The following is an 11,610-nucleotide window of genomic DNA, read 5'->3' as shown; positions in this document are numbered from 1 at the left end:
CTTCTGATTGGCTGACCTTTTTAATTTAGTCACGAGTCAGGGCTGTCGTGATTGGGCAGTAATTTTGCACTTTCCGCTGCTGATTGGTTGACCTTTATTTTCTTCGGCGCTCGGGCTTCACTGATTGGCTAGTGGAAAGATAGTACTTCAGTTCGTGGCGGGTCCGGGTTCACTTCGCGCTTAATTCTTTGGATTTGTAGAGGTACAGCTGGCAGCGGAAGGTAGACACAAAGCATTAATTTTATTAGTTTTCATTAAATTAATTTGATTTGTGTAATTTCATTTTTGCTACATTTTCTAAATATAATCCAAGAGAGCCATGCACGTAATCAAGCGAGGTAAGTTCTTTAGTATCCTCATTGATGTTCCACATTGTTATTGTCATCGAGTGCTACTTATAAAAATGTTTTTTAAAACAATGTATTTACATTAATTTTGTTAGGACTAATGTGGATTTATTTTCGCGTCATCTGATAGCATCTTGATTTATCCTGGCTTTGTGTGTAGCACTATAATTGTACCGAGGAGAAACAAAGTTTGTATAAGCTAAAGAAATTGGTAAAAGTGTCTTAATTTACTGATAACCAAATTAAAAAGAAAACACAAATCAGGTGTCTTGTTTCAAAAATAGAAGAGACACCTGTCAGACCTAAATAGACTGACAGTACGTTCTCTGGTCTATATTTTTCATGTGGTTTCGTTCATTTGATGAGAATATGGATATATGTTGTTGAGATTTTAGAAATTTAGAAAGAAGATGGGGGATGAATTATGCAGAATTTAGTAAATTAGAGGTTTAAAATTATTTACAAGTGCACAACTGGAAGCTCCTATTGTTTGAAATGTTGGCGCCAAATACACTACTGGCAATTCAAGGGCGAGGCGGGGAATGAGTTCCATTTTTGTTTTTAATTTTTTTTGAATTACTTAGACTTCATGAAGTATGAATTCTATTTGTAGTTTTGTTTTCTGTATGATGTATTTTTCAACTGTAGGTCAGTTAATATATAACCATTACTTGGCCGCTGAGGTTCTGAGTTAACCTATCTGTGTTAGTTATCGAATTAATGTTTTTTTTAAATATGGTCTTGGTATAGCTCCAAATATGAAAAAATAAGCAGTCGCCACTCACTTTTTGATTTCTGTTTGCGGCACTGACAGTAGATGTCGTATTTATGAGTGCGTCGTTAAAAGAGATCGTTTTGCGTTGTGTAAAATAAGGGGTCCCCTTTGGTACCGAATTTATAGCGAAAGACTAAAGTTCTTCTTCTGTCACTGTAGTTTTTCTTCAAGAAAATGTTGAAGATAAATGCTAACTGCGTCTAAACTCTCGTTGTGTGTTTTAGATGGGCGTCAAGAACGCGTCATGTTTGACAAAATTACATCCCGCATTCAGAAGCTGTGCTATGGGCTCAATGCTGACTTTGTGGATCCAGTGAGTGACTACTACATTTGTTATGACACTTTTATCCAGAGCAGCTTGTGTTTCTACCTATTTATACAGCAGGGAATTTTACTGAAGAAGTCCAAGAGCTGTGTGTCACCTAAGAATTGAACCCCCAGCCTTCCAGTTACAAGTCCTTAGTCCCCAGTGTTGTCTAAGCTCTTAGCAACTTAATTCTTTTGAACTATTTAGTCCCAAAAATATCCTACATTAATATTGTCAGCAAAATATCGATTGATCGTTATCTCTTGTGATAGCATACAGTTTGGCAGAGAAAGGCTAAGCCCTGATGTTGAACGCTTGCATGGCTGTCCTCTTCTCCCCAGACCCAGATCACGATGAAGGTGATCCAGGGGCTGTATAGCGGGGTGACCACGGTGGAGCTGGACACGCTGGCCGCGGAGACAGCTGCCACCCTCACCACCAAGCACCCCGACTACGCCATCCTGGCCGCCCGGATTGCGGTGTCCAACCTGCACAAGGAGACCAAGAAGGTCTTCAGCGGTGAGTGTTGGGACGCAGGCCTTTTCTTTGAAGGAGAGGGTGCCATGTTGAAAGACTGAACGTCCAGTCGGGGAAAATAAAGTGAAAGCTGGTTTTACACAAAAGGACGCTGGCCAAAAGTGTCCGTTACTATAGTAACTGCCGGGTGCCCGTGGTTACCCTTGGTTGTTACTTCAAGCTGAGGTGTTCCCACAACCCATGTGACGGAGGTCGGGCGGCCGTGTCTGCAAAGGGAGTATCTGTAAGAGCCGCACTGAGTTAATGATGGGTTTCTCGGTTTGTGGGAGGCATGGTCCATCCATTTTCTTACTGCTTTTTCCAATTCAGGGTTGCAGGGTCGCCAGAGCCTATCCCAGTAAGCAGTGGGCACAACGCAGGGGACACCCTGGCCAGTCCATTACAGGGCAGACACACAGATAGGCACACACTCGCACCAGGGCCAATTTTCCCAGAAGCCACTTAACCTACCATTCTGTTTTTGGACTCGTGGGAAGAAACTGGAGCAGCCAGAGAAAACCCACGCAAATGCTGGGAGAACATAAAAACTCCACACGGACAGAACCCCAGGTTCAGGATTAAACCCAGGGCCCCAGCGCTGCGAGGCAGCAAATGCTAACCACTGCGCCACCGTGCCACCCTGGAAGTTTGGTATTGTATGGTACAGCAATTGAAAGCCTGTGTCATACTGAAGAGTTGTAGCTTTCAGTATATATAAAACACAATAAAGGAGTGATATGATAAGATAGATAGATAATACTTTATTAATCCCGTAGGGAAATTGATGTGTTTCAGCAGTCCAGCCCAAGACAAGCAAAACAGACATCAGAATAGTTATAAAACAAAAGACAACAAAATAAATGAATACATAGGTGTGTGCAAAATGTGCTGATCATAGTCACTGTAAAAACAATAAAATATGTGCATAGGTTTATACAGACTGATTGTCCAAAAAGTGCAATGGAGTAAACATGCTGTCCATAGAGGAGCAAATGAAGGGCTAACAGTCCTGGCCTAGGGCAGCGTTATACACCCTGACAGCCGCCGGGAGGAAAGACCTGCGGAAACGTTCCATTGAACACCGTAGCTGGAGCAGTCTATTGCTAAATGTGCTCCGCTGCCCAGTAACAGTCCCATGAAGCGGATGAGAGGTGTTGTTCATGATGGCTGTGATAACCTGTAGTGTTGTCATTTAACGTGTCCCAGTATTGTTTTGTATGCATTTGGCTGCGGTTCTGACTGAATTTTTTGTCACTCTCACAGATGTGATGGAGGATCTGTACAACTATGTGAATCCCCTGAATGAACGCCACTCACCCATGATCTGTAAAGAAACCCTCGACATAGTCCTGGCTAACAAGGATGTATGTATCTGCGAAGGATTTTATTTAAGTGGTACTTGCATTTCACTGTAAATTATTTTACATACTTATGTATTGTTTAATTTTTTTTCTTACAGCGTTTGAATTCTGCTATTATTTATGATCGAGATTTTTCCTACAACTTCTTTGGATTCAAGGTAAGTTAATACTGAATGTAGACTGGAATGTTTGGCTCTTAATACTTTTGGAGCATAGACTCTTCTAAACCCTTTGTGAAGGACAGGATAGCGTAAAAGTAAATCGTTGAGTTCCATCTCTTAATTTTGACTAAAAAGTGACAGACAACATCGACTGACAGGCATCTTAAACACTAGAATCTCAAAAGAGCACCCTTTTAAATATTGAAATTTAAATGTGTGAATCTTTTCACCTTTCAGACACTGGAACGTTCCTATCTCTTAAAAATTGATGGAAAAGGTAAGTGTCATTCCTAGTTGCATTTTACTTTTGTAGGAAATAAAAAAAACTAACAAGTGAAAGTAAAGTGGCTTGTACATTTGTTCCTTTTCTGACTGATCTTAACATTTGTGCCGGGCAGTTTCTGTTTAACGGTAGACTCCCTCGAGCAGAATCTGGCTGCTTAATGTGCATGCCTGTTGCTGTAAGCGAACGCATCAAAATGCCCAGTTTAAGCTGTGTACCTGTCTGTGCGCAGTGGCCGAGCGTCCTCAGCACATGCTGATGAGAGTGTCCGTCGGGATTCACAAGCTGGACATTGACGCTGCTATTGAAACGTACAACCTGCTGTCGGAGAAGTGGTTCACGCACGCTTCGCCCACACTCTTCAATGCTGGGACCAACCGGCCACAACTCTCCAGGTGTGTGAACTCACCACCCATTCTGCCCGGGAAAACCTTAAGGAAGTAGAGCTGTATGGCAGTGTTGTTCATTCAACCCTTATTATGGCACAGACGTTTTGTGACGTGTTGTTTTGTTTTTTTTGCTTGACCCATTTTAATAAATTGTGGTGGAACCAACCCAGCTATATGTACGCAGTGCTGTGTATTGTAGGTCAAAATGTCTAAAGTGGTTGCTGCACTTAGTGTATGTAATCGTTTCACAGTGCACTGGACTGAAATTGACTGAATTAATCTCCAGGTGCTAGTGGTTCAGAACAGCAAAAGCAGAGGAACCTATAAAAACGAAAGTGATAGAAATTCAGTTTAAGTCGTATGGTAACTTCAGAGCTATATAAATGTGACCATGTATCAGTCTGTTGTGAATTTTAACGTACATTTTTAACTAAACTCTTTTTTTAATTCCAGTTGTTTCCTGCTTGCCATGAAGGACGACAGCATTGAGGGGATTTATGACACCCTGAAGCAGTGTGCGCTGATCTCTAAATCAGCAGGAGGGATCGGTGTTGCTGTCAGTTGCATCCGAGCTACTGGCAGCTACATTGCTGGGGTGAGTACTGTTCTCCCTGCACCCAGTTGTTGCCTTTTCCCTGTCTGAGCTGGAAAATGTGGCTATCCCACTGATTTTTAAAATGTCTGATCTCCAAAGCCCCTTTTTTTTGGGTCATGGAAAATTTATGTAGCTTTCTAGATTGGCTGTGTAACCTTTGCTTAATTAATTTAAGCTTTTGCCTTTGGAACTTCTTGTCCCAATCTTGATACAATCTGCTTATCCCAACATCCCGATCTTCAAAACTAACAAATACACAAGTATTGAAGAAATTGGCATTTTCAGCATAGCTGGTTTCTGAGGAGTCTGATTTAATAAAATAATAATAATCATTTCCATTACAGACAAATGGCAACTCCAATGGACTGGTCCCTATGCTGAGGGTGTATAACAACACTGCTCGTTACGTAGATCAGGGAGGAAACAAGGTGAGACTCTGGCTTTTTCTAAAAACTCATTCCAGTATACAAGGTCTTCACTGTGATGGCATGGAATAAAATCTGTGTTGATGATGGGGGTTACTGGGATTACTGGAAATGATGGCGGTTACTGGTAATGTAGTGTAAAGCGTGTTGATATGTTTCACTGATAAGGAGAGTGAGGTGTACTCTTCTTTGTCAACTTGTCGCTCTTGTTTTGTTGCAGAGACCTGGTGCATTTGCCATGTATCTAGAGCCCTGGCACTTTGACGTTTTTGAGTTTCTAGAGCTGAAGAAGAACACTGGGAAAGAGGAGCAGAGAGCCAGAGACCTCTTCTATGCCCTCTGGATCCCCGATCTCTTCATGAAGCGTGTTGAAAACAATGAGGTGACTTAAAAATTTATTCTTCTTCAGAAACCTCTTGCTGAACAATGGTTCAAGTGAAGGGGTGATTTCGGGCATCTCGAATCATGCTGTAGCGTACTTAAGAATGTCCTTCTTTCTCTTCCATCCTCAGGATTGGTCCCTCATGTGTCCCAGCGACTGTCCTGGACTTGATGAGTGCTGGGGGGAAGAGTTTGAGGAACTTTACACAAGGTAAAACATAACAGCGCTGCAAATGCAACAGAAAGCATAATTTATTATGAATCCAAGTAGGAAGTCTTGTCTTATAGACTCTTGCCTCAGAAAGAATGTATTGAGACCTATGCAAGCAACATTATAGTGTTTGATTCAGGCACATTTGTCCAGCAGTGAGCATTTAGCTACATAGATACAGCCAGCAGTTATATCACCCCGAGACAACAGACAGCACACTGGAGCTAAGCAGGTGTGAGCGAAGGTCAGTATCTGGATGGGTGACCTTCAGGAAAGCTAAGGTTGCTGCTTGAAGAGGTGTTAATGGGACCAGTAGGGAGCCCCCACTCTGCGGTTTGACATAGAGCCAAGGACCTGACAATTGTTTCGGAAAAATCCCAGGGTATTTCTCAAAAAGAGTAGGGATATTACCCTGCTGTCCTGATCTTTACCAATCATGGCCTCCTAATAATCCCCATCTATGAACTGGCTTCATCACTCTGTTCTCCCCCCCACTGATAGCTGATGTGTGGTGAGCGTACTGGCGCACTATGGCTGCCGTCACATCATCCAGGAGGGGCTACACATTGGTGGTGGTGGTGGAGGGGAGTCCCCATTACTTGTAAAGCACTTTGAGTGGAGTGTGTAGAAAAGTGCCATGTAAGTGTTAAGGATTATTATTCAAGGAAACCTGTCCTGTGGCAGTTAGTGTCCCTGACCGCTGTCACCGCTGTTTCACAGGTATGAGAAGGAGGGACGGGCGCGCAAGGTGGTGAAGGCACAGCAACTGTGGTACGCGATCATCGAGTCTCAGACGGAGACCGGAACCCCCTACATGGTTTACAAAGATGCGTGCAACAGGAAGAGCAACCAGCAGAACCTGGGCACCATCAAGTGCAGCAATCTGTGCACAGAGGTGGTGGAGTACACCAGCAAAGACGAGGTGAGCTAGGAACTGGGCCCGTCTTCGGTGCTGTGGGGCGCCTGATCGCTTATTCTGTGGGATCAGTGAAATGCCTGGGCATAAGTTCAAGACTCGAAGTTTGTTTGTCCTCCTCCTTCCAGGTGGCCGTGTGTAACCTGGCCTCCATTGCTGTCAACATGTACGTGACACCTGAGCGTACCTACAACTTCCAGAAGCTGGCCTACGTCACCAAGGTCATTGTGCGGAACCTGAACAAGATCATCGATATCAACTACTACCCCGTGCCAGAGGTGAGAGATACCATCTGTGTTTTATGTGTTGTGCTTCTTTAGCTCCTCGGCCTTGTCACAATGGTTTCTGGTATTGGTATGATCAGATGTGGCTGTGTCCTTCATCCACCAGGCTGAGTACTCCAACAGGCGTCACCGGCCCATTGGAATTGGCGTCCAGGGCCTGGCCGATGCCTTCATCCTGATGCGCTACCCGTTTGAGAGCCCCGAGGCCCAGCTGCTGAACATCCAGATCTTTGAGACCATTTACTACGCAGCTCTGGAGGCCAGCTGTGAACTGGCTGCAGCACAAGAGCCCTACAGCACTTACGAAGGCTCACCAGTTAGCAAAGGGGTGAGTCCGACTCCTTACATTTTTCTTGCATGTCAGTCATTTTGAGGGAGGATTGTGTTTTCTGTCAGGTGTATCACTTGATTTCTAATGCCACACATAAGAAATAAGCCCTGCCTGGGTTCCCTAAGTTCCCATGGAGTTAGGTGGTGCAGCAACTTGTGAAGCCCCATTTATTTGCTCTGTACTGAATTAAACTACAGACCCATACAGCTATTGTTAAGGAGATCCCGGTGGGTTGTCTCCTGGGATTAATATTGTGTTCCTGAGTGCTGATGTGATTCTTCTCTTTAGATTTTGCAGTATGACATGTGGAATAAAACCCCTACGGATCTCTGGGATTGGAAAGCCCTGAAAGAGAAAATCGCCCAGTAAGTTACCCGGCGAATGTTTCTAAAATGTGTGGGTGGGTGAATGCAGGACGTTGTGCAGGAGATCTTTCAAGCAGACGTGCTGCAGCTTCACAGGGAGAATGGTTCACCAGCATTAACGTTCCTTCCTTGCAGGTACGGAGTCCGGAACAGTTTACTGCTGTCCCCTATGCCTACTGCCTCCACAGCTCAGATACTGGGCAACAATGAGTCCATTGAGCCTTACACCAGCAACATCTACACGCGCAGGGTGCTCTCTGGAGAGTTTCAGGTGAGAACCTCTCCACCTCGTTCTCCTCTATTAGAATCAAAGCGAGATTCTCTGAATTTAGAACTCATTTCATAGAAGGCAACTGAGATGTTTAAAGATGACTTACTCTTCAAGACCGTTTGCCTTGAAGAGTTTGTGGTAACAGGTTTGCTTCTCTGGCCCTCAGATCGTAAACCCACACTTGCTGAAAGATCTGACCGAGCGGGGGCTGTGGAACGAGGAGATGAAGAACCAGATCATTTCTCAGAATGGCTCCATTCAGGTATGGAGATTGAAGGAGGAGGATGGAGAAACCTCTCCTTTTAGGTTTCTTCAGGTTAATTGGATGGTGGGCCTTTATTTTTCTAAATGGAAGCTAAAGACTCCTCTTCCCTGCAGGGCATTGCCGAGATCCCAAGTGACCTGAAGGAGCTGTACAAGACTGTGTGGGAGATCTCCCAAAAAACTGTGATCAAGATGGCTGCTGACCGAGGGGCCTTCATTGACCAGAGCCAGTCGCTGAACATCCACATCGCAGAGCCCAACTATGGGAAGCTGACCAGTATGCACTTCTATGGCTGGAAGCAGGTGAGCAAACATCTGTTCCACATTTTGGCCTTCCATTATATTTTTTTTAGCATGTGAAACATTTCATATGTATGGTACTACATGGTATTAAAAATGAAGACAAAACTGGAATTCAGGATAAATTATCTGAATTCCAGTATTTGCAGGATTTGGTGAAGCTTGTATTTGTCTACTGTCGAAGAGTGGGGGTAGGAATGTTAACTACCAATTCTGGTCTAGCTCATGTTCTCGTTGTGGTGTGACATACTTGATTAAAAAGTTTGCTTAGTGGGAGTTAAACGTTTATTAAAAGGGAACTGCACTGCTATTTTTATATTTTGGGGTTATAGAGAATCGCCATTGACGAGTGCATTTCAAACCACAATGAAAGTAAAATGTGCACAGTTACTTGTAAAACATCCAATTTCCATCACAAAATAGACAACATTTCGAGGTATGTGCAGGGCCATACTCTGCGATTCAGAACGTGGCAACAAAACGTCCAGTAACATGACGCAGCCCTATTACATTATAGTAAGGAAGCAGGCTTGTGAATACACCTCTTTTAATCCAATAGAAATATTGCTCTCGACTTCGAGATGGTTTTGCAGACAAATAGTACTTGTTAACTCTGCATGCAGATCACGTCGGAAACGTTCTGCGGTGAAATGTCTGCTGCATAACCTGTACTTATTGACCCATACATCATATTACATTACTCGGTAACTAGTGAGCAGGAAGGGCCGCTTCACGTCACTATTCATGGGAAATTGAAAGCGAGTTTGTGACAACATGGCGCCTTATAGTCCTTTCACAATGTTCACGGTTTTGTGCTTAATCCGAGATGTGTAAAATTACCATCAATGAATTTGTTTGGTTACCGAGATTTAATGACGGGTTTAAGAAACTCGGACTGCAGTTCCCCTTTAACGGTAGATGAACTAAAATTGGGAGTCTTAATAAAACGCAGGGTGTGTATAAAATCCCTCATGGCTCTGTGTTCCAGGGCTTAAAGACTGGCATGTACTACCTGAGGACCAAGCCCGCGGCCAACCCCATCCAGTTCACCCTGAACAAAGAGAAGCTCCGCGAGGCCGAGAGCACCAAGAACGCGCAGGCCGCCGTGGAGCGCAACAAGGCGGCCATGGTCTGCTCACTGGAGAACAAGGATGAATGCCTGATGTGTGGCTCGTAGACGCCCCCTGCCTCCTCCCCCCCCCCCCAGCCCGGCTGCCAAGACAGATATCGAAACCCCCGATAAGAGCTTGCGGCGTTATCGAAAGTGCGGCCAGCAGCAGCAGCCCCATTGCATGTGTACCCTGTCAGACACTCACTGCAGCTCGCTGTCTTATTGGAACTGCATCTGGGCAGCTGTTGGTTTTTTTTCCCATTACCGAGCATGGGAGGAGGGGGATGGCTCGTTCTTGGTGTCTGTGGGTTTTGTCAGGATTGTTCTCCTCTGGGACGGCGGATATTTTTTTTTAGCCTCATGATCTGTTGAACTTCTGTCGGCAAAAAAAAGGTTGAATTTTCTTAAGAGGACATCTCAAAGCGTGTCAGCAGGGTGCATGAAGATGCATCTTAAGGGGTTCCTGTATTGAATTCTTCCATGTTTTGCGTTCCGTTTTCCCACTTGGCTGTGTTGTTGCAGTATTACATAAAAGGACACTTAATGACCTAATCTTTGTGATGAACTGTCTGCTCTACTTAAATTTATACGCGAATGCCCATATTTCTTTATGATTTGTAACTGTATGCATATAAACCACATACAATTTGCATTTGTGTTGAAACTGTATATACATTTGTCCTGTTAACTTCAGAAATTCTGAAATGTGCGCAGGTTCTATCATATTTATAACGCTTGTACAAACAGAAGCCAGCTTGAGAATGGTTTGTCTGCAGCCAGAACTAATGAACAAGTCTTTGTATAGCATGTTTTTTTTAGAGACGAAATGTGGCATTTAAAAACCGTTTTCTTGTTTCATGGAATGCATTGAAATCTAGAAAAATCACACACTGCAATGGTAAAGCTGTTCAGATTGTCTTGTCAAGAGGGTGGGGTAGTTTAATATGTACAGGATATGAAGTCAAATATCTCGAACCCTTTGATATGATTTGATCAGATATTTTCTGGTATGGTGTCTGAGAATAGCATCATCTTTTAATTTAAAAATGGTACATACAATACTTCATTAAAACAAACTTTTAAAGCATTTCATTTTGAAGGTTGTCCACTTTGTAATAAATCTCCCAATAAAATCTTGTTTTTTTTCTGTATTGGTTGAGTGAAGAATGGAAGAAACCTATCCTCAATTTGCATAGTGATTCTATGTAGACTATACTGTATATAGGAGCATTTCTGGAATTTCAACTTGAGGTGGGCTAAATACCAGCTCTAGGCAGTACTGGTTCTTTATCACTTTCCAAAGCCATATGCTAATGAGTGAACACAGTATGAATGTCTTAATTTTGACACCTAAACTTTACTTCACACTTCATAATAAATGAATTGGCATTTCAAGAGTATTGCTGGTGTGTGGTGAAAAGAACGCATTTTTTACAGTTACATTTCCAAGCTGTGTTTGTGTACAAAAATCATAACGTGGCAGTGGGAAATGAAAGAATAAATAACCAAATTATTAGCAAAAGGGGTTAACGCCAGAAGAAACCTAATAAAATACACCACATTCTGGCTTGACCACCATTCTGAATCTTGATAGTGACACCCATGGATGCTCTGAAACAAAAAAAAAAAACGTCATGTGTTGTGTATCCTAATCTTCTTGTAAACACTGAGGGATCAAACATTTCTCTTATTTCACTAGTTTGCTTTTACTGTGTAAATAATGTACTAAACATCATTTACTAACTATCCTGCTGGAATAATGGAAAATTACTAACTGCAATTTAAGTGAGCTGGCTACGCCACGGTACCTGCAATATCACACCTGTGAAGCAGCTAATTTAATTACAAGCAAAGTATAAATTCACTCCTAATATACGTCATACTTCACAGTTCTTCATCAGTTTTCTGTATTGTACAATTTGGTAAACTACGTACTTTATATTATTACACTAAAATATAGCGATATAACGAAATCCAAGTATATTCTATTAATCTTGCATCATACCGGACTACTAAA

At 42.9% G+C, this 11,610-nt stretch overlaps 1 protein-coding gene across 1 annotated transcript; it reads left to right on the top strand.

The window, feature by feature from the left end:
* Positions 1–135: 135 nt before the first annotated feature.
* Positions 136–10,744, top strand: rrm1 (ribonucleotide reductase M1 polypeptide). Its single transcript, XM_088639341.1, has 19 exons — positions 136–338; positions 1,347–1,435; positions 1,771–1,948; positions 3,209–3,309; positions 3,405–3,464; positions 3,705–3,744; positions 3,983–4,145; positions 4,593–4,734; positions 5,079–5,162; positions 5,380–5,541; positions 5,672–5,751; positions 6,472–6,673; positions 6,796–6,945; positions 7,058–7,279; positions 7,571–7,647; positions 7,783–7,918; positions 8,085–8,180; positions 8,297–8,485; positions 9,471–10,744. Exons 1-19 carry the CDS (start codon positions 320–322, stop codon positions 9,657–9,659), a joined length of 2,379 nt encoding a protein of 792 aa, XP_088495467.1. The 5' UTR covers positions 136–319; the 3' UTR covers positions 9,660–10,744.
* The last annotated feature ends 866 nt before the right edge of the window (positions 10,745–11,610 follow it).

The sequence above is a fragment of the Lepisosteus platostomus genome, chromosome 7 (genome assembly GCF_059453375.1).
Source record: "Lepisosteus platostomus isolate fLepPlt1 chromosome 7, fLepPlt1.hap1, whole genome shotgun sequence".
In the NCBI taxonomy this organism is placed as follows: domain Eukaryota; kingdom Metazoa; phylum Chordata; class Actinopteri; order Semionotiformes; family Lepisosteidae; genus Lepisosteus; species Lepisosteus platostomus.
The sequence above is the reverse complement of the archived record's forward strand: the minus strand, read 5'-3'. Positions and strand labels throughout refer to the sequence as shown.